The following is a 23,664-nucleotide window of genomic DNA, read 5'->3' as shown; positions in this document are numbered from 1 at the left end:
AACTGCCAGTGTAAAGCGCTGGTCCACAACCAGGGTATATACTGCGTCTCTCCTCTGGAATCCAAGATTTGCAGGATTTGGCTATCTGCTGGACTTCCCTCCAGCACCCTGGCATAGACTTTCACAGGCAGGGTGAGAAGTGTAATTTCTCTGTAATTGGAACCCTCTGATCCACCTTTTTAAACCGCCAGGATGGTTTTCCTGTTTTCTTTAGTTAGGAAAACACGGACAGGAGTTTTCATTGAACCACAACTTGCATTGACAAATCAAACAGGAAAGTTTAGACTCATCTATCAGCCTATAACAGCCTGGAACATGATGTGAAAAAGGCTCCAGGTTTCTAAGAGAAATCAATGTGGCAATATTATGATAAATACTACATCCACTGGGATATCATGACGTTATAGATTCTGTTTTCGTACGAACAGTCACAATGTTGGACTGAGTCCGAATTTTAAACACAAAAACTCCTAACAGCATGGTTTAATTTGGTCCACGACAATCCATCAGTGGATGCTGGTGCACTGTTGCTGATGCACAAAGACACACACTTCCCCTCTGTGATGAAGAACACACTCTACTCCAGTGTAAGACAAACACAGCTGGAGCTGATGTGTGTTCAGTCACATGCTTGGAATGTACAGCACAGAAACAGAACTGGTGTTTCAAGCTGATCTTCCTTTTTAGTTAATTCATGCTTGGCTTCAAAACACCCTTTCAGAAAGCAAAACATTTCAACACCGTACACATAGTCTGAGAAACACAACCAGCAGCTTCAGAAAGAAATCATCAACTCATATCGACTTGTATGTTACAAAGCAAAACCGATGAAGTACAGTAATTGGCTGTGCATAAACAATGAAAGTTGGCACAGGGACTTATTTTGGAATGAAATGGTGTGTAGCTCCTTTAAATGACTTTTATATACATTTTAAGCACTGGTAGGGGCATGTCTGATGTTTGGACAAGGTCCTGCAGCAGTCACCAAGGCCTCAAGTCATTCCGTCAAACCAGAGAGGAAAGAAAGTGATTAATCCAAATAAATCAACAATGTTTTTCTTTAGCATGACTACATTAATGGTTTTGATCAATGTTTTCTCTAAAAGGGCAACCACAGTATCCAAAAGTGCAAAGTGCTGTCTTCAAAGGAGCTTTTTTCAAGCAGCAGTTTAATCCCAAACATATTCCATTCGATGACAAAGAGCGGCAACTAATCATTCGTTACAGCTCATTGGTTTAGAGATCTAATCTAATTTGTTCTAACAAGCATTTCATTCATAAAATCTCTACAAAAATGAACCCAAACACCCATCCTTGTTTACTTGAACCTGTCTACAAATGTCTGAACCAAGAGATGTTCAATTTATAATAAATATGTGACACTACATGAAACAAGAAGTGCTGGGTTAGTCTGACCAAACTGAGCTCCTCAAAACGGGGTTAACACACCAAGACACTCTGTTTGGGATTAATCCAACAAATCAATACTAAAAATTACTGAGTAATATTTTAAAGCTGCCAGGATGTAAGTATGTATATAAGAGGATAAATACCTTTTGACTTGTGGAGTTATACTCAGAAAATGTATTGTCTTAATTTTTTTTTTCTTTTATTTAATTTTTTTTTTTAAATCAGAGAAGAAGAGAAAAAAAGAAAAAGTCTATTGGAGCAAGAGCTGATTTGGAGCCATGACTAGTGGCCATCAGTGGCATCGTGTGTTAAGGCACTTCTGTGTTGTCTTTAAGTTTGACAGCAGAAGACTACATTCAAGGAGGAGAATCAAGGAGGAGAGTGTAACCAAGGTTATAGTCGTACCTACAATGTACAAATACTAAATGCTAAATGCCTTAAGTGCATGCTACCAGTAATGGGATACTGAAGGACTGCACTGTTTGTGCTGATTTACAATAAAAGAGCAACGATAGATCAGGAAATTTTAACACCTGTCAATGGTGCACTTCAATCAGTCACTCAGTCAATGACCAACAAATGCATCTGAGGTGCTGGCCTCGCTGTTATGGTCCACGAAGAGAGAAAAAGAAGAAGGGTAAGCTGCTCTTTTAAAAATTTTATGAAGAGAACTGAGCCTGGAACTCATGAATCTCTCAGACGTGTGACTCTCATCGCCACTGTGAAGGATTAGTCATGCGTTTTTTAAGATTTTCACTGAAACTTTTTCACAAAAATGCAAAACAATATCTAAGTTGACATCTGAAGCAGAAGCGCCAATGTCCACTTATCATTTAACTGCACACATTTAGGAAGGACAGCATTGGACTGTAAGCATTGGTGCTGTGTCTCTGATGATGGTGTCATAAACAAACAACACTCTTCTGACAGTTGTTTATCCAGATGTTTTTCAGCTCGGATGAATTAAGCACACAAAATGAGCATTGCTCCTTCAACTTTTATCTTTCCAATTCAAATACAAATGGTGTCATAGATGTCATCAAAGTCAGCCGCTGTCTCCGTTGTTGGCGGGTGATGGTGACATTACAACTTCCAACAAAATAGAAAATGTATGTTTTGTTGGGAAAAACTGTGCTGCTAACATATGATTGCCAAATCAATTTTAAATAGTTAAAATTTAGCCCCGATCCCGTGCTGGAACAGCCAAATAACACTGAGGACACGCCCAGATTCTCCTTCCAACATAAAACTAATTCATGATCCACAATTTTTAAATGTTTTTTAAACCATGACATATCAAATCCAACTAGATATATATTCCTTTACAGAACTAGATGTGGAAGTGTTCCAGGATTCAGAGAGCTGGAGCAGCACAGTGTTCTTGATGAGCAAGGTCATTGTCTGCTTTTCATTAGAAAGTCAACAAACCCACCAGTTCAGGCTCACTCAGACTTTCCCAGCAAATGGGCCGCGCTTTGGGTTAAAACCCGAGAATATCAAAGAGGTTAGCTGTGGGTTTGTTCAGCTGCACCTGTCCTCACACACATGCAGATGTTGCTTCTAGATGTTTCTGGCTTTCATGACTGCCATAAGATGACGGAATGACCTCTTCTTGTCCATGTGTTTTAGTGGGCTTGACTGAGTCTGTGTTGGTTATCAGTGTGTGGGTGTTTCTGCGGACACACAAATGGTTTTGTAGAAAGTCCCTTTTTTAAAAGATCTGCAAAAGCGTTTACTCTTCTTTTGTTTTTTTATCTCCCGCTTCTGTTTCTGTTGCCAGAAAGAATTGAGAGCAGCTGTGGTCATTGATAATAAACTACTGGGATGAGCTTTTTCAGCACGGTATACTGTGGTTGCTGACTCTTAAATCCAGGTCAAAGTATTTTAGCTGCTTTTGCAAGAAGTTTGTATTTTGGGTATGAAATTTGAAAACAACAAGCTCCATTTCTCTTTCTCACCGTCATCACACAGGTTGAGCTTGGACAAGTTGCGTCCATCGTAGGCTTCCTCATACATGGAGGTGTTCTCTCTCTCGTCGTTTGTGCTCAGATACATGGCTTTGTTCTCCATCTCCTCCTGAAGATATATAAGGGACAATAAAAGACATCAGTCAGCAACAAAGATGAGTACTAAAAAGCACCATCTGACAAGCTTCATCGTTACTAAACAAACCCAAGCATGCACCCACCTGTTCAAAATCACTTACCCATGCATGCACACATTTTGCAGATGAGCGAATTACTGATTTATGCTTGTGAGTCAAATATCACCTTTTAGTTAAAAAAAATTCTGCTCAATATTACATCAGTGCTGCCTCACCATCAAATATGCTGGATAATAAGCGTTATATGCTGGATATTTTAATAGGTTGATCATGTGCGACCTCTCCTGCATCATGACACGCTAAACAAAAATTGATCCAAAATCTCACAGCCGTAAACTAACTTTGCTCACAGCATCAAAGCACCCATTACAGGAGAGCTCAGTCTCATTAGAAATGATCAAATATGTAAATTTACCCACTTGTGTATGTAAGTGTATGAGTGACAATCCAAGGCTGTACATTTTTGATGGTGACATATCCCCCGGTGTGGTTCATTTGACATGCATGATATTGCGAGGCATGAACAGTAAAATGTGTAAAACCTAATGTACATTTTTGCAGCTGTCCACGTATTTTGTAACAGGTTGACATAAACATTAATTCAAATCCTAACCATGTACTTTTAAAGTTTAATCACAAGAATTAACAAAAGAGGGCAGTGGATATGTTCAGTGCATGTTGAAGACACTGTGCGGGAAGGGTTTTAACATCCATGCAAGAAGCACAAAGGGACCACTGGTCCTCAAAGGTCAACAGAGTTAGGAGAACATAGTTAATCATACAACTTTTTAACCTTTGTTAGGAATCTTCTACAAAGACAATCCTCTGCTCAAATACAGTACATGTAGGGGGCGTATAGCCTCTAATTATGCTTACAGAGTATGTGAACTCTCCTGGTTGTGAGAGCAACAGTGACCTGTAAAGATCGCATCCATTAAAGGGACATTTGCCGTTACATTATAAAAAGAATGCACTTGAGTCCTAATCATGACAATTTTCTTACCCCATCCAAGTGAAGTTATTGGTTAAAACCAACCACGACGTGATGTGCTTGTATGTAACCGAAGCAACCAGCAAAATGGTGCCCATGAGGGTGACAGTTGTGTAAAAAACTTTTTTTCAATCCTAACCATAACCAGCAAATGCAATTACCTAAACCCAACCAGAAAGTGTCCTGAATGGATGAATGATTTAAAGCACTATCCAACCCCCCTTCCAACATCCTTATGAGAACTTTGTGCCTTCTTACAGGAAATTCTTGAAAATGATGTATGTATAATAGTGTATTATCGTATCTCGCTCCTCCAGAATGATGCTCTCGAGGTCATCAAATTGCCATGATGCATTACGTCACAGATATAATTGAACAATCTGGAACTTTTTGCTATAAGTAAACAGAATTTACAGTTTGTAGCATTAAGATTACCATGATAAGCATTAGAGAATACGTTTTGTTAATGTTAGTAAGTTCGATCATGCGTGGGCTTTATTTCCATTACTGTCCACTGCTCCCAATGAGGTGGACCAGCTGGGAGAGATGCGATCATCACGGCTTACTTGGCTTAACAACAAACTCACAGATACACACTCAAAGCTCCAAGCTAAACAAACAGAAGGAAATCCTTGTGGTGTAAAGATTGTGGCTGTCTTTAGACCAATGTTATATGATTTGTACATCTGCCAACAAAGCTGGAGAGGAGTTGAGTTTTAGCTCCTTTCCATCTGTCTGTTTGGCTTTTTGGAAGATATTTTACAACAACTAGGAATTAACGTGCATAAAACTTGGAAGAGGTAATTTCCCAACTAGCCTTGAGGAGTGTATGGACGTGGCTACTGCTTCACATAGTATTGCACCAGAGGAGGTAATAAAACTAACTCCTTTGCCAATTTTCCAAAACATGGTAGAGTATTTGAGTGTCACAATGGGAATGGCAACTGAGCACATATAGAGCTGGTAGCCATACTCTGCTATGATCTCATCTGATAAAATGGTGCATCTGTTCATTCATTTTCTACCACATATCCAGGTTGCAGTGGAAGCACAATAAGCAAACTTCTCCAGACCCTCTCACTGGAAATAAAGACATGAAATTACCCAAAACCCTTCCTGGAGGATCATCAAGGACCTTCACAGCCAGTGTTCCTCCCATTTGGTCATACAGTATGTGAAGAAAGAGTGAAATAAAATAAACTAGATGGACACTGACTGATTTTATGCATACACTGTTACTTGTAACAAATGTATCATTGTAGGTGCAATAAAACCTTTCCAACAAGTGGCGATGAAATACTGTATAAAGATAGTAAATGTCAACAAATGATAGCCCCAAATGTCTGAAAGTCAGTGCAAAATATCTGAATCTGATAGGAGTAGGGATGATAGCAAACTCTATGTGCTGCTGCTGATAGGGAAAGTATTTGGGTCAGAGTGTCAGCAGCTCTCCTGGTGACAGCTGTGGAGGGGGAGGGTTTAACCCCCATTTATCTATTTAACCCCTTTTACTACCCTCAGTGTGAAACCAGTGCAAGAATGCACCCCATAGCTAGATTTATGCGAATACAGCTAAGAAAGCAGCAGCTTCAGTCTCATTGCGCTCTGTTTATGTGTAAGGCCATCACAAACACTCTGAGAGAGCAGAGATCTCTCTCTATGTATTGCATACATCAGTAGACTAATTTTGCAAATTGCCATCGGTCTTTCGACAAGAGCTAAATTTATGGTGGCGACATCCGCTTTTGCTCGATGCCTGTGAAATATAAATTTTGCTATCGACACCAGGAGGGGCAACTGGGCCCCTCTGCATCTGATCATAGGCAACCCAAAACTGTATCACTGTGTGGACAGTGAACGCAGATTAGGCACGCGTTTAAATGAACATCCACCCAAAAAAAGCATACCAGTCAAAAAGGACAAGCAGGAAAAACAGCTGTTTTCAGAAGAAAAGTGTTTAAGGGGAAAGACTCTGCAGGAAAGTCACTGTTGTCCACAAATCTTCAATGCATCATTGAAAGCGTACAAGGACTGTAAATCAATTAATTGCAAATGCATAGAAAGCTTTGGTGCAACTGACCTATATTGGAGCTACAATAAAACCATGTACTCAACAGCAGTCACTATAGTCCCAATCGATTCATTCATGCAGATGCAGAAAACATGAATACATCATCTTATATCCCAAAATATTTATAATATGAGAAAAATGTCCACAGGCACTTTATAAAGAAAGCAAACAAGTTCAATTCAAGTCCAATAGTCTAATTCTACCCAAAACAAAACTATATACAAATGATGAAAGATGTAGAATGAGGAGTGCTTTGACTTAATTTTGGGGAAGATTCAACACGTAAACAGGAAGAAAAACTTTTCTCATTTATCGATTATCTTTAGGAGAAGTAAGTCTAGAAGCAAATGCTGACAAAGCTGCAGCTATTGCGGAGTTATACGAGTTATATATTCTCTGCCGTGACACTGAATTTCAACAGTTTAGCTGTCAACATTTTAACTGATATGAAATCCAGTGAATTGCCTTTTTTTAATCTATATTTTCTGTTCTCATACCTGAGACTATTTACTCTGTCGCGCTTGTTTGCTTCTCCAGTTTTGGCAGGGTTTCCCACGCTACTCATGATCTAAACAAATATGAATGAAGTGAAAGGGAACAGAAAACAAATAGATCAGACTTGGGGCAGAAAGGCTGTGTCAGACAACTCAGAGGGATGAAATTAAATGAAATGTGCTCCAGTCAGGAGTTGTGGGTGTAAACTCTCTCAAGCCTCTGTGGCAGATCTGTGAATATTTGAGAAAGTGGTTAAAAAACGTTCTGTCAGGCTTTCTCATTAAAGAGGGGATTGAGGGGTCAGGTTGACATTTAGACTGAAGCTAGGCAGGAACCATTAGCTGCTAGGAGATCCCACAAACCACTCAACACCCATGTGTATGAATGTCTGTGTCCACAGATAGCATTGTTTGCATGTGTGAGTGAGTGCGTGGAATGAGTTATCTTTTAATTACTCTAAGTTTGTTGGGATAAAACTCTCATCATTAAGTTGGTCTTGCTGTGCCAGCAGAGGATGGTGGGAAAGCAAAGCAATCAGTGTCTTACTCTCATCAGCTCTGCAATTCTGGAATTTTGTTATTTCTTTACATAACGGAGAGGGTAATGGAAAAACCTTCAAATTTAGAGAAATTGTGGCAGCAGAAAACTGATTTACAGATACAGTACAACTACCTGATAAACTAATTTGATACATCTACCAAAACTAGACACTTAAATGTACTTAAATATAGTTCCAGAAAAGCTGGGTCACTGGGTAAGAGGTACATAAAAGCAGAATGCAATGATTTGTATATAATTCAGTCCTATATATAACTGTAAAAAGTACAAAAACATAAATCAAAAAGACAAAACATCTTTTAAAACAATGGCAAAACACCTGTTGGGGCGTCTCCCAACACAACTGAAAAAATTAAATGTGAAATATGTGGTCTTACAAGTGCAAAATTTTCATTTTTTTACAGAAATCAGGGAAGCGCCATCTGGCTTGTCATGAGCACACAGATATAAAGCCAGCATCTGTGACAGAAATGGGAAGCATTTCACATATGTGATGGCACCATCACTGCTGAATGATGTATGCAGGTTTTGGAGCAACATGTGCTACCATCATGATGACAAAGGTTTCAGGGTAGGCTTTGCTTATTTAATCAAGATAATACCAAACCACACTCTGCACATATTAGAGCCACATGGCTCTGTAATAAAACAGTACGGGGGATTAACTGCCCTGCCAGTAATCCAGACCTATCACATATAAAAAAAAATATTTGAAGCTTTATGAAATTAAGTCATGTATACAACTTGTTTAGCTAAATTTACACAAACAGACAGAATTGGCTGGGTCTCAATACTACTGCTGAAGTTCTGTCAAAGAAAACAAAGGGGATACTGAATAAGATATAAAGACATCAATGTCTGCTAAGTTTTCTAAGAGGCTTGGCATAGATAAGCAAGCAAACTCTCATGTTAATTACAGCATCACACAAATACTTATTTAATTTGAATACTTTAGCAAGAATGAACTTTACAACAATCCCTTGATTTAGAGACCATTAATAAAAATATATATATTTTTTTATGAGAATCATAAGAGTGCACCACACAAGAGTTTAGAGATGGTACAACAATCGACCATTACATTATGACCACCCGCCTCATATTGTGAAGGTCCTTGTTATGCCGCCAAAAGAGCTCTGACCTGTCAGGGTGTGAATGAAAGAACAACTAAAGGTGTGCTGGAGTGTCTGGAACATGGGTGCTTTGGGCCCTGAGGGTTGAGGGGTATGGTCTTTGGAAATTGGGCTTATTTCCCACAAATGAGAATATTCTGAGGCTGGGTGAACCACTCTTTGCTGCGTTCTTCAAGCCCTTCCTCAGTGTCCATCTTTGCTGGTGATTTTATAGCCTACATTTTTAAAAACAGTGACATCTTTTGCTGCAGAAATGTGGCAATCTTTGCACACAGCTGAGTCTGGTCTACTCCATGGTAATTGCTCTGAAGAGTGACAGTTTAATCGATTGGAAAGAGGATTTTATATTCACCCATGAAAGCAGGCAGTTCTCTCTCTTTCCTCTCAACATGGGAGGACACAGTTATCTTGTAATCTGTCCCCAACAGAGCATCCGGCTGTTGGGAATGAAGCAGCACCTGTGGTCTCTAATGGTAAGTAATATTCAAAGCACTAATTTTCAGACTTCAAATAGCAAAAGTAGGTGCATACAGGAGCATTTGAACACACTATATCTTCATATACAGAGATCAACCCCCCTATGTTAGTGCTCAGTCATCCGTGTGCAACATTAACCCATTTTCCACCCAATTAAAGAGATACTTCACCCATGACCGCTGAAACACAAAATAACAATTTTCTGCGGATGAGTTCCATTAAATGTGAATTTCCTGTCTATTGTGGCGTACCGCTCCAATAAATTGCACGCCATAAATCAGCTCTTTAACTTTCCATTCATCCTAATTGCAATAAAAATTTAACAGATGTCGACTTGTTTGGCCCCCCTCTCAAAAGGTCAAAAGCCTACAGCTTTTCAAATGATTGGCAGGTGACACACAGGTGCAGATTTAGATATTTTCTGCAGCACGTTTTCACTCAGGTAGTGTTAAACCGAGGTCTGAGAAGTTCTCCTGTCTCACCTTGTCAGCTGTCACTTGGATTCACAGTCACAGCTCTGCGTTCCTCATAATTCCCCTCAAAAAGTTGCGCGTCTTGACGCTTTTTACTTCCTTTGTTCAGTCCGACAGCTCTCAGAGTGTCACCGACACCGCGTTGAAGTGAACCCGCAGAGAAAATAAAGGACAGAAGCATGCACGGCTGCTGTCAGTGTGGCAGAGACAGCAACTCTGAAGTGGAGAAGAAACTCCGACATTTGGAATAATATACACGCGCAACATCGTCACGTGACCACTACAAACTTCTCGCTGAACATTGCGCTGCAGTTGGTCCCCAGGCTGGGAGATGAGGAACGTCTCCCAGCGACAATACATGAGCGCCCTCCTTCGGATGTAGATTATATGTCATACACCAGTTTTTATACTGATCATTTGAGTAACATATTAACAATAACAAACAGAGTTTAGAAACAGAGGGAGATGAATCAGCTGACAGGGGCTCATACCTTCACACACCCTCGTAAAATGAACGGATTCAGACAATAAATTGAATCTGTGTTCTATGACTAAAATAATTTACTATAATACTTTACCACGCAGTAATTTGGCTGTGTGTATTTCACATCGTGGTGCATGCTTAATTATGTGGTAATTTGTGGCATTTTGGCCTGTGAACAAACAAAAACAATTTTGGAGTTTATTTCTTCTGCATCAAATTATATTTACAATCGCAGAGAAAAAGTTTTTCACACTCTGCGGGTTTGTTATTAGACATGAAGAGCTTACATTAGAGTGATGTTTGTCAGTTTCCGCTTAACTGTAGCCTCCTATCTCCCCCATACAACTGATTGGCAGTCACATCTGCTCCACTTAGATGTTCCACAGTGGAAAGTTGTGTACCCCACTCTGTTGTACTGGCCCGTCAGGGTTTACTGATGTTTACTGAGAAAAACACTGTCATTATTGGCTGGCTTCCACGTCAACAAAACCAAGAAGCTGATAGTTTATTTTAGAAAAAAGAAAACGAAGATGCACTGTTTACATCAGTGGAGCAATAGTCGAGCAGATGTGGAGTTTTAGATTCTCGGGAATGAACATCCCAGAGAACAATGTTTTTTCCGAATCATAACGGTATTACAGATGTTTCTTAATGGTCATGAAGGCATCACGAAGGAGTGGAGGAAAGGGGCGGGGCCTGATAGAGGACCGTACCTGACGTCAGACTGTACAGGTACAGACGAGGGTCGCCATATCGCCGTCATACACCGAGTCCGGGCTTGAGGTAAAGACAAATACTTTGTGAATTATAAAGGACACGTTTTGTTCACCGCCCTTGTGTTTTAACACCGACACCCTGTTTGGGATGTTGTTGAAAAACTGTTCTTCATCGGTGGGTTCCTCCAAACCTACTCAGCGTGTCGCCCTAGGGCGACAAGCTTCTTTGCTCTACACAAAACAGTACGCCTTCAATTCCGATACTTTAACTATTCTTTGATTTTCCTAAACAACTTTAAAAAAGAAAAAAAAAACCACAGCAAAGAAACTGACAGAAACTGCTTTAAATCGACTGTAGTCTTAGTAGATATAGTTATACAAAACTTTTAACACATTTCCTACAGGCAAACCGTTTTATGTCAAAAAAAAGAAAAGAAAAAGAAAACACAAAGCAAAGCTGTACTGTAGTTGTTGGAGTTATGGACGACCTTAGACATACAGGAGCCTGAAGGACGTGTTGCTTCATGTTAAGTAAAGGTAGATATACCACAGCACATTTTTTCTTTTTCTTCAACTTTTTTTAAATCTCAAAGGATGGTGCATTTCCGCAAACATACCACAAGGTGGTAGGATCACATCTTGGGTTGTAAGTGACTCCAAACTGTCCCGTTTTGTTCATTCTGTTACATGAGAGCAGTCCCATTTATTCTTGAGGCTGCATATCTGAGATATGTATGTAGACAAGGATGCAGTTGAGCTACAGTACAGGACATAAATGTTGTCTTCAGGCCTTTTCTGTATTTAGAATATTTTCATTCCAGACTTTCTTGCAATTGACTTGTGAAAGGAAATGCGTCCTGACACCTTCCGACCAGCAGGAGGCAGTAACACCTGCATGAGAGGGCCTGAGGTGCTGCTGGTGGACTAAAACACTATTTCAGTAGCATGCATTCAGTTCAGCTGTTTTAATTTTAATATTTTAAACACATGAGTTTGGACTGAGGATTAAACATAAGCTAATAAGTTTAATAAAGAAGGGTGTTGTAGAGTGTAATAATCTTTCACACTGGCAGTTCAAAAAGGCAATTTTCCACTCTGCTTGTTGCTGCATATTACATTTGTTTACAGGTCCTGGTTCAGTCGCAACTGGACAGTGTGAGCCTAAATGAAATGGCTCAGAGCAAATGAGACAAGCTGTATATATAGTGGGTTTATGCCTCAATAAAAACAGACCCGCTGGGGCTGTATGGTTTGAAACACGGTGTCCTCGGGCATAAAACCAACATGATAGACCACTGTAAAATGTTCTTTACCCTCAGCTCCCCCTGACTCTGAGAGGAACGCGAATCTGTCTCTCTGCACTGGTCACTTTCTGTATGTCAATTACTCCACTGGGACCTCGTTACTGCCTCAGCCAATCGCACACACCCCTTAATTAACTCAGGAAATTGCATTCCTATATTTACAACCTTATAACTAGGCTGGCCTGCTGAAAAGGTCACATCAACAGTTTAGCAGTTTTTGGCCTACAGTAGTGCAGCCCAAGAGGATATGGCTGGGAGGAAAGCCAAATGAAGCTGAGATAACTTTTTTAAAGAAAAATGAACTTTTGGAACTTTTTGGACCTCAGCATGTCAGAGCTGGTTAATTGTAACTTTTCTTTTTGCTGCAGTTACGTTTGGTAGAGGGAGTGGAATTTATCTCTGAGAAACGGGCTTAAATGTAGGTTGTGACACCACATGTGAGATGGATTTAATCCAAAGTGTCAGATATTAAGACAAAATGACATGTCCTCTCTTTTGAAAGTCTGCCACAGACAGAAATGTTGTCAGCTAATGTGCCTGAAGCCAAACTTAAATGACTTGCTGCTGATGGACGTCTTCACACTCACAGCTGAAAGGTAGAGATCAAATTTGAGGTTTGTTGAGCTCCAAAAATGACAAGCACTTTAAATAATGCAGTAATGTTGTCTTAAGTGCCAGAATGACATAGTTTCTTAGTGCTCACAACATTTTTTCTTATAAAATTGTTTTTTATGGGAACAGTCTGACGGTAAAGCATCACAAAATCGCACCAGAATCGTTAAAATTAGTCAAACGAATTCCAGTTTGTCTGTAGCAGACAACAATCGGAGGATTGCACCTTGTGTTCTGATAAACTTTGAGGGCTAAAGATGGAATACCAACTTAATTGTAGTGTAAAAAAGCAGAATCAGCAGTAGCAAACATACACTTTCATTTCACTTCCTCTGGACGAGTCACAATCTCTCATTCTACAAGAGGGATGTGCGCCCATAAAGAAGTACAGAAGAGTTGGAGAGGAAATCAGTCATTCTGGTATGATGAATGTCTAAAACCCATTTTGGCTTTAATCAAACACAAGCTGGGTGTGAAGAAAACAACCCCACAAAGTGGTGAAGATGGGATGTTTACTGAAATAGTTTTTATTCTCACTAAATGTTATTTTTGTTTTCTTAAGCATCTAGAAGAAGAAATGTACATATCCTAAGATTAATGGTTATTTTCCTCTTTACGCTTCTGAACTAATGTGTCCTTATTTGTGTCACACTTTAATATTTTCTACCTCATTTGCAGGAGGTTACAAGGAGCCCTTGAAGGCCCTTTTTCTTTTAAAACAAACAGTAATTGTTATTTTACTTGTTCTCTTTCAGGCTGTTGCTGGTGTGGTTTCAGAGCGATGGACTCGTCAGAGCGAGCGTCGAAGTGGTCAGTGGAAGAAGTGTTGGAATGGGTTCAGGAACGTCTCCCAGAACACATGGACACGCTCCATAAAGGCATTATCAAACATGACATATCAGGTAAAACTTAATTTGATGAAATGTTTTGTTGGATGGGAAACATTAGAACAAATCAGAATATATTTTTTAGATGACTGAGATACACAAGTGTTGTGTTGATGTATGAATTAGGCTGCAAAGGGTTTTCATTTTAGTTTATACGTTTTAATGCTCCTAATTTAAAGTCCCACGTTGTGATTTTTGCAGGCCGGGCTCTGCTGAGACTAAAGGAGCGTCACCTGGGGCTTCTTGGAGTGGAAGACGAGGAGCAGCAGCAGGAAATATTGCAGGACCTCCTGCTCCTCAAAGTTCAGGAAGAAATCAATGAGCTCGATGACATCTGCTCTGGTGAGAATACCAAGTGACTTCATCTCCAGGTTCGAGCTGAGCCAGGCATTAATAAAACAGCCATAGAAAAGTATCTGTTTGGACAGCTCTGAGCTCGTTATGGTAAAAGGAAAAAAAATGACTAAGTGTTAGTTATCTTCTCTGGTGTTGGTTATATGTAATAAGTAATGCATGGATCCTCAGTTCAGCTAACATTTTATTTGCTCTTATGTCTCTTCCCCAGATTGTCTTACTTTATAGGACAGCAAAAATCTTGAAAGAGAAAAAACCCCGGCTGACTTTTTTATTTCCATCCATCCATTCATCTGTGTGAAGGAGAGTGAAAGGTGGGAGTGATGGCAATAACAAGAGAAGGTGAATAGAAAGAGGGATCGATGAGGAGTGAAAGAAAACCCATTTCCTGTGTGAAATCTGACCTGTGCAGATGGATGAGATTAGTTTTTGTCTGATTGTCTTTTTCTGATCCCTGCCGTCCATTAGTCTCTGTCTTTTTCCCCTCACTGTATTCCATCGAACCGTAGCAGGATGAAATATCCAAACACAAGTTTTGATGTATTGAGTAAGGAAAACAGCCCCAGCATGTGTATAGATGATAGTTGATGTTGTCAGTTTCACTCACAGTTGTTACTGAGAACGACAAATAACACAGCAGTACCTACGATGGCTTCTTAAGTCCCTGCAGCAGCATTGTTGGGATGGGAACACCTGCTTCAGCCCAAAGCTAATTATTGCATGAATTGTCATTACATTTTCTCCATACTTTAATGGATTCTAGAGGATAAACCTTAGTGACTTGAGTGATCCCCAAGCTTCCACTTTATAAACCTTAAGGTGGTGATATTGCATTAATTAGTTTCTTGTTTACGAAAGTTTCTAGATGTGCACGTATGCAGGAGGAGAAAAAAAAGCATTTAGTTGCTTCTCAGCTCCAACAAAACATACATATTAGACTCAATAGTGAAATTACTCAGTTATAATACGTTGTTTAATGGTTTGTGACGGAGATGGGCAGAACTTTGGGGAATTTGCTGTTGTTTTATTCACTGGAAGTGGCTTGGAGTATTATGAAAAGCGCTATATAAAACCAATCTATTATTATTGCATCCTGAAAGCAATAAGATAATTCCAAAGTGTGTCCACTGAAGCACACTATTTCATAACTAATGGAAAAGTTTTTTTTATTTTTCTTGTTTTTAAATACAGACATTCAAAATACACATTTCAGAGCTGTAATCATAATACCGTGAAACCGTGATATTTTTGCCTAAGATTATACCGTCAGAATCTCATGCCTATTGCCCTCCTTATTTGACAGACAGCTATCAGGGTCAGTGGCTGGAACTGATTACAATTCAATTAAGTTATTAAATATGCAGATAAATTACACCAAATCCTGACACCATTTCTGACATGGAATGGTTACACATGGTCCTGTTCACATTTTTCATTGAGAAGCCCGGAGTTATTACAAAAGCAGCTTTGCATGCATATGAACCCTTAAATGCATAGAATTATGATCTCTGTGTTGTCACAGTCGCTATTTGTCATGGATTCAGAGTTTTGCATTTTAAGATGAGCTCTGCAGAAACTTTAATACCTTTGGGACCCGCGGGACCCCAGTTCACCTTTTTACTGGCCTGCGTCCACAATCTTCAGCTCTGGGCTGTGATCCCCTCAGAATATTGAATGATTTCCATCTACCGTGTTTGCTGGTTGGTACAGTTAATTACTTGGCTCTGCCAAACAATCTGGGATGAGCACCACATTCTTTCCCTTATCTGCACCTCTGTGATGATGTTGAACAGAAACCCATCCGTGCAATTCTGGGAAAATGACTGCTTCTCACTTTGTGATCTCGGTTAACATTTTCCAATTAGTTTATGCTCTTAATTGGTATAATTAATTGGTATTCTAATTACCTTAATAGAAACTAAAACTTAATAGTACATGATGTCTGTTTGGTGAATTATTGTCCCAGTTTAGAGTGAGAAAAGCAGTGTATAAATTAGGGTTTGATTAGCACACTCACTGGGTAGAGGTTTAGTTCTCACAATTCTTGGTCAGATTAACTGCTCACTTGTAACTTCTAGTTTCAGAAACCTAGATGTCGACTATGGAATCACTGAACTCGAGGCTTCAAAACATAAGCAAACCAGATTTTGATGTCACAGTGGCTTCACCCATCTATTTCATACAGTCTACACGTTCTTTGTGAGCCTGGTAACCTATCTGATGAACACTGCAATTGTTAGCATGTTAGCATTCTAGCTTTAGCCTTTACGTCAAATCAGTACTATGCCTTTGTGCAGCATACCGGCCGGTATCCTATCTTAGGATCTGTTATTGTCACATTTGTTGTTCTCGTTTACCACGAATGCTTAGAATATCTACCTTAACAAGTCAGAAAATCAGCTGCTAATATAGAGCTCCTGTTCTGATACTTTGTGGCATGTTTATGAGGAAAGGCAATATAATTAGATTTACCTTTAATATCATAACTGAGCCAGTGTAGGGCTACAAGGATTTTTATTTTTGTTCTTGGTCACCATTTTCCCTCTTAATTCATATGCATGGAATGCTTCTTCAAGCTGTCGGTACCTTTTGTAGGAATGGCCTGTATCCAAATCTGCAGCTGTTTGCCTTACATCAACATCTACTGTGTTACAATCAAACCAAGGCCTGTTGAAAATAAAACTGTAAATGATCTTACATACATTCAGTTGGCCTTAAACTTGTTTTACACTCGTCATTAGTTACCTCAGATAGAACAGAAGTTAATTTATGCAGGAAGAGAAAACAGTGCCAAAAAAAAAAAAAAAAAAGAAATAAAAGAAATTCTGGGTTTCTACATGTTTCTAATCCCTGAAGCCACATGTTAGTTTCTGCCTCAAAAATATTCTTATTCTCTCAGTAATGACTCCACAGCACTCGAGATTCATCCCTCTGTCCCCATTAAAAAGCCAGAGTAAGGTTATTCCTTACCTGTTTACTGTAAAGTAACATCAACAGTGAGTCAGAAATCATTGATGCTTTTACACATGCTGTAATAATTCTCCGCTCCACTTCTGCTTAATTTGATGCAGCAGCAAAGAGGCATAACAAATGCTGTATCCATTTTACTCTCAGTAGGACCGGGCTCCCCTTGATTGCATTTTAACAACAAACGTTGTCTGATATTGACCTCCAAGTTAGAGAGGACTGAACATTAAACTTTTAGAAAATTTGAAACTGGGTGCTGAGACTTTCTCCTGCTGGTTGCTTTTATCTCTGGCGCACACGCTGGCTGAAATTGATATAAAAAAAGAGTTGTTGTTATGAAGATCCTATATTTCAAGTGCCTGCCAATTTGTTTGTGACTGAGCCTGTTTTAAGTAATTACAGTACAGTTGTGATGTTTAAAACTTTCAGATATGTTTTTAAGATGTATGTACTATAGGAATCTATACCATTTGTACCATGTGGAGTGTTGTGCGTTTTCCTGAATATTTCTTTTGCTACTGTAAAGTCAGTTGAATTAAAAAGTGCTGCTCTGGCAACATAACCTGGGCTGCTGCCTTTAAAAAATAATCTTTCTGTTTGGCAAAGACTGCCATACTGCAATCATAAATCATTTGTTTGTCATGTAGCTACTTTCCAGCTGCAGCCCCATGCCTCATAAATATCCAGTGTTTCCACTATAACTCTGTTTTTGTCTGGCTGAAAATACCTCAGGGACAGACCGCTGTGAATGATCTACTGCTAAAGCTAAAGGTCATAATAACATAAACATATTAATGCAAACTTGTGTGCAGCCTAAATCAAGAGTCATATACTATTAGAGGCGAAGACAGCAAATGTTGTGTTGATTAACTATGCAATAAAATGTAATCAAACTGCATCAGATCCACAGCATCAGTCGTATATCAGCGTGATGATAATCCAGTCAGACTTTTACAGAGTCCCATTTTTAAAATGTTTAGATGCCTCAGTTTTAGGAGATAAGTGTTTTTGACACACTGGCAGAAATGGGCAACTAAAAAACCGAGTTAGAAAGCCTGTTGGGTCATGTAGTAACATCCCAAACATTTTGTGTTGCATGATGGAGTTAGATAGCTTTAAGATTAAAATGTCCTCTTCGTCCACTCATGTTTCGCTGCCATTATTGAAACTATGACATTTGCACTGAGAAAAATGTTCAAACTCAAGACTGAGTGTTATTTAAAGCTGCTCCACCCCCACATGATTTATTATATATGCATATCTATCTGTCTGTTTGTCATTAGACGTACATTTCAACCAGGCATGTTATATTTGGTGTTTTTAATCTTCATGTTTTGAAATAAAAACAAGAAAAATCCACCTTCATTGTGATTTATTTATTCCTGCATTTTCTGTGTCACTCCTGTGTGAGTGGCAATGCATGTAGCTACATCCATCCATCCATTTATTTCACAAATCTGGAGGTGTTCTGGAGGTATGTCAAGATGGTTAACACTGTGCATGAATATAACTGATGTTTCAAAAATGTATTTATTTGTAAACCATGTCCAAAATGATTCATACTCCTTGTATACTGCATCAAATAAGAATGCACTATACATTACAATTTGGCATGGAAGTAGTTTTGGGCCTAACTGCATGTATTAACAGGCTCTGTCATATGTACAAAAATGCTAAGAAAATAATCATACTTAAGTGAAGTGCAAATAAACATACTTACGAAAACGTAACGTGAAAGGAGGAGTGTGAGGGAGAGTTGGAGTGCTGAAGTGACCTTTCCTCTCCTCTTGGGCCTTACTGTGTGTTTGTGTGTCTGAGTATGATTAATACTTCAGGAGATGCTGTGGCATTTGATTTGGCAGGGCGTGGCTGGGGCAGCGCTTACTCAGCACAAACGTAAATCCACCTCAGAGCCAGACTGAAGGGATGATGAACAACACTGCTGACCCTGACCACAGAGCCTAAATGAAAAGTCTGGCGCAATACACACAAGCGTAAACTCAGTTTATTCAATGGCGGAGCTCAGAAGATCAAGAGTGTTTTGGATGGACTTGCAGGTAAAACAATTGTGGAAATGTTAAGTAACAGCTTTAACATAGTGTGTTGACTACAAATTACACAAGATGGAATTTTTTAATTTCTGACTTTTAAAGAAGTTCAACTATAAGCAAAGATGCAGGCACACGCAATTGTAAAGCCACAATTAAAATTTTAATTCGATTTTTGTTTGAATTTCAAGTTAAATTCAATCAAAATGCTTTAGTTTGCCTTTTTTGCAAATTCAAAGATTTTAAGTTTGAACAAGTAATTTTTTTACAGTCTTAAATAGTCAGTCATGATTGATTGAGTAAATATATCAACAACTCTGGCAGTTTGTACCAACATGTAACTGCAACAGCCCTGACAGCACAAATCAAATTCTGGCTGCAGAGTGGGACTTTTGCGTTGCATTTTAGGCTTTCATGAGGGGTATTCTGCTGGTTGCAATGTCCAGTTTATTCCACTAGGTGGCACTACCCCAAGAAACTTTGGATTAAAGCAACACTAGAAACATTTTTAACCTTACAAACATGTGCTTCTGACTTGTTTTGTTTTGCACTTTCCTGGGTCTAAAACTGCCCAAAAGTGCTGAGACACTGAGATACCACAGTTCACAACTTTCCAGCCCTGCACCACATCATTCAGCTTTGCAGTTGCTTGGCATTTTTGTGGCAACATGACCAAATTTCATGTGTATGGCTGTACATGTGCAGGGCTCGAATAGATTGTTTTTATGACAGTAAAGTTACATCCCACAACTTTAGGGGGAGCCAAAGAGCAACCAATTTCCTTGGTTTTCTTTGCTAATACTAGTAAGATAACTTACATTAGATTAGATTTAGCCTTCATGCAGTACAGATTTTTTCTGTCATCTCACGATGATCCAATGTGCAGCGATGATAACGACCAGGTGTTCTTGGCTTTAAACTGTCAAGCTCAAACAGAGCTCTGATCCTCCTTCCTTCCGCTCACTCAGTGTCTTCCAGCAGTCTCTTTGTCAGTTTCTTGTGATTTATTAAAAGCTGAAGCAAAGAGAGAAAGATCAATACTTTGTGAAAGAAAAATTGAGTTTGTGTCAGGCCACAAGAAGGGTGGAATAAGAGAGAAGCTCACTAAGTTTAGAGGGCCATGGCACTGCTGATTACTTCACATTCTGGGCTACAAACATGTAGATTTAATTCAGAATCTAAATTCATCAACCATAAGCTTAACAACGTGTCTTCTCTTTGAGAACCACAGCTGCACAAACATGTAGGAAAGACACAAAACTTATATAATATTAATTTATAAAAACAATGAAATAGGAAAGAAAATTCTTGTGACATGGGAGCTACCATGTAACTACATACCTTCTGGGTATTTTTCCTGTTTGCATTCATACAATAAATAGAAACACTGAGCCGATGTAACAGATGGCTGACAGTTAGTTGACAAGTTAATATTGTGTTTTGTCCCCGCTGTTGGATACAATCTCAGGAGTGAAACTGTCACTTGAGAGCAGCAAATACCGCATTGTTTTTATTACATTTTCTGATTCTGTGATTGCTTACAAAATGACTCTTGGTCCACCGCAGCTTGTAGGTAACCGACTGTAGAACTGCAAAATGTGAAACATGGCACCTGACAAATATCTGCTTTAAAACATAATTTGTTTGTGGCGTTTTTCCAATGAACATGCAGAAAGTTTTCAGAAAGTGAGGCTCAGCTCTTTGTCTGAAGTTTAGATGTATAGATACCAATATGGTGTAAACTGATAATAATTGGATACACTTTTGGAGCATTAACTGTTGATAATCTGTTTTATTTGTGGAAAAATACAGCAGCGAGTTCTAAGTAGAGGCCATACACAGAATTCAGTTAGATAAAAATGCTGCAGAACAAATCAATAGTTCATTCTGTCTGGACAGACAGAAGGAGCCTCAGCTCCGTTTCCTGCATTCAGATCTCACGCCAACTGTCTAGTATAGCGATACAATATTACTAACTGTGCATATCTATCAATCCATGTTACATACTTGACTTTATTCAATGTCACATGGCTTTAGGAGGCAATAATAGTAACTGAAGGCAATGCTGCAGTTGATGGCAAAGGGGAAATCTGTGAGGGCTTGAGTCAAACTACAACCGACTATAACAAGCGATTTCAGTCTCTGTACATCGAACACACACTCAACCAGTTAAGCCACTCAGAGCCTTAAACTCTGACCACAAAAAGAAGTTGAAGAAAGAAAAGAAAATCAAGGGTAACACAATCAGATGTCACATTTCAGAGTTGTGTAACTTATCCAAGGTTTCTGAACTGCAGAACTACTGAGAGGTAGCACATACTTTCTGTTAAGTGCACATCATATTTGTCGATGAGTTTTTATTCCTCATTGAAAATCTACAAAATAAATCAGTTTCTCCTTACATTGTGCATCAAATGTACAGATTGAAAATTGTACTCTTTTCTCTGGGATGAGTGAACTCCGGTTCTGTGAGCACTTACGTATCTCCCTTACAGCACTGTCAGTACGGTAAAAGCAAAGCCTGCCTGAGGGCACATCATTAAACCCGGGACCTAAGCAAATCTGTTCGGCTGGGTACATCTTGTATATAAATATTTGGACAGAGCGTTCTAGCATTTTCCCCTTTGCTTCAAGCCTTTATGCTAAGTTAAGCCAATCAAAACCAGGCTTTGGCTTTATACCCAACTCATACACAAAAGGAAAGGTATTTCCAAATGTGTATCAGTTTTCTTCTTTCCGTGTTGATTGTTCTCTTCAGTTCTTACACTGAAAATCTTTAATTCTATTCCTCTAAGATCCCACTCCTCACAGCGATGCCTTGTTTCCCACTGCAATCAAACTGGATTTCTTCCACGGATCTTCTTAGCGGAGCTTAAAGACAGACATCCAACAGCCTGAAGTTTTTTTTCTTCCGTGGACTTTTCATTTCAGCAGTGATCAATGAGGCGCAACCATCAAACTGTCCACACTTTCAGTCAAACCATCCCTCCGGATGAGAACAGATATCTATGGCTTAAAAAAAAGTGGTGGAGGCAAGAAGAGCACAATAACACTTCAATGTGCCTCCTATACTTGAAAAAATAAAATGTTTATTGAACATAAAGAACAAAATGCCACAAAATTATGTTTTTTTTTCTGCATTTAATAATTATGTCATGTCATCTTAATAAACATATAGGTTGTGTCAACGTTATTTTCGCTGAAACTAAATTTAAATATTTTGACTATGTTACTCACATCAGTCCTAATAAAAGAATAAAAAACAAATCTAATTGAAACAATAAGAGCGATATGAGTAAACCCCATAAATTGTATGCCAGTTTATTAAAAAAAGAGTGTAAAATTAACTCCTAATCCACCCAATTTCATTGCGACGTATCCCTAGAAAATGTGTTAAATCAACCTTAATAGATTATGTTGATGCAACCCAAACAAATGAATTAGATACAACAAAATGACTGAATACTAAAAAAAACCATCAAATTGTTTGTTCCATCTTTTCTATGTTAATTTAACAAGTTCAAGTGCTTTACTTACAACCTAATCTCAATGAATTTATGCCATTCAAGCCTATTTCTACTTTTGTACACATTGCAGACACAGATGAATTACACTGATAACTAACTAAAGCTTTGTTCTGTCAATCTCTCTTGATTTTGTCGGTTTAAAGAGTTAAAGGTATTTGGCTGATATTTTTGGCTCAGAGTTTTGGGAACTGAACCCTCTCATTTGGAGTAAACAAAGAAAAAAATGGGTCGAGCCAATGCTCCTGGTGGGTTTGTTAGCAGAACGCACCTGGTCGCCGGCTATCCCTGGCAGGCAGGACCAGACTGAATGTTTGTTTCGTGTGTTTGTGTTCACCAGTCCGGTCTTACGACCGCATGCTACCAAACGCACCCATTTGTCAAGACAAACGAGTGACACGTGAAGGAAGGTGGACGTGGAGACAAACCTGCTGCAGCCACAAATAGAAGAGGAAAAAACCAACACAGTGTACTTTATTACCTGGAACTGGGAAAATGGGTTTTGTCACCAAATAGCCCATCTATTTCCCCTCACATCAAAGGACCCACGGCACTTGATTTATCTTCTCTGTGTTGGAAGCAATGGAGTGAAAATTGGAGGGAGGGTGATGAAAGTATGGAGGATGGACTCCTGCTGCCTTTAAGTCTCATGGGTATAACCATAAAAAGAGCTGAGGGAAAAAATAAAAATCATGAACCTTGTCATACAGGTCAACCAGTAAACACCTTTTGAAGTACATATGAGGACAAACCACCTCTCAATACAAATGAAAGAATCATTTCCTGTATTATTTTGCACCTTCTGCTGACAGGAAGTTTTGTATTGACTCAGATTTGGAACAGAAATATTCAAGGTTTAAGGATACATATAAGGATATATCACGAAGGCCCTATATTACAGTATATGAGAGCATGAGACCATCAGTAACTAACTGTGCACTCCTGTGTTAAAATCCAGCATTTTTCTGACTCAGCCATGCACTCTGAGCATCGCCCTAATCCAAACTTTGTGACCCTACAACGACATCACTTATCTTCCTTGTTTCCACCTTAAAA

At 39.0% G+C, this 23,664-nt stretch overlaps 2 protein-coding genes across 2 annotated transcripts in view; one reads left to right on the top strand and one right to left on the bottom strand.

The window, feature by feature from the left end:
• Positions 1-9,950, bottom strand: part of scara5 (scavenger receptor class A, member 5 (putative)) — an 81,789-nt gene extending 71,839 nt beyond the window's left edge. The window contains exons 1-2 of the mRNA XM_075459190.1: positions 9,722-9,950; positions 3,369-3,486 (exon numbers count right to left, since the gene is read on the bottom strand). Coding sequence (XP_075315305.1) covers positions 3,369-3,480 — 112 coding nt within the window. The 5' untranslated portion in view covers positions 3,481-3,486; positions 9,722-9,950. The remainder of the gene's footprint in view (positions 1-3,368; positions 3,487-9,721) is intronic.
• A 950-nt stretch (positions 9,951-10,900) lies between these two features.
• Positions 10,901-18,178, top strand: LOC142375405 (sterile alpha motif domain-containing protein 12-like). Its single transcript, XM_075459412.1, has 4 exons — positions 10,901-10,979; positions 13,584-13,730; positions 13,917-14,057; positions 14,281-18,178. Exons 2-4 carry the CDS (start codon positions 13,610-13,612, stop codon positions 14,295-14,297), a joined length of 279 nt encoding a protein of 92 aa, XP_075315527.1. The 5' UTR covers positions 10,901-10,979; positions 13,584-13,609; the 3' UTR covers positions 14,298-18,178.
• The last annotated feature ends 5,486 nt before the right edge of the window (positions 18,179-23,664 follow it).

This window comes from Odontesthes bonariensis, chromosome 24 (assembly GCF_027942865.1).
Source record: "Odontesthes bonariensis isolate fOdoBon6 chromosome 24, fOdoBon6.hap1, whole genome shotgun sequence".
NCBI lineage: Eukaryota > Metazoa > Chordata > Actinopteri > Atheriniformes > Atherinopsidae > Odontesthes > Odontesthes bonariensis.
This window is presented reverse-complemented; position numbering and strand designations above follow the sequence as displayed.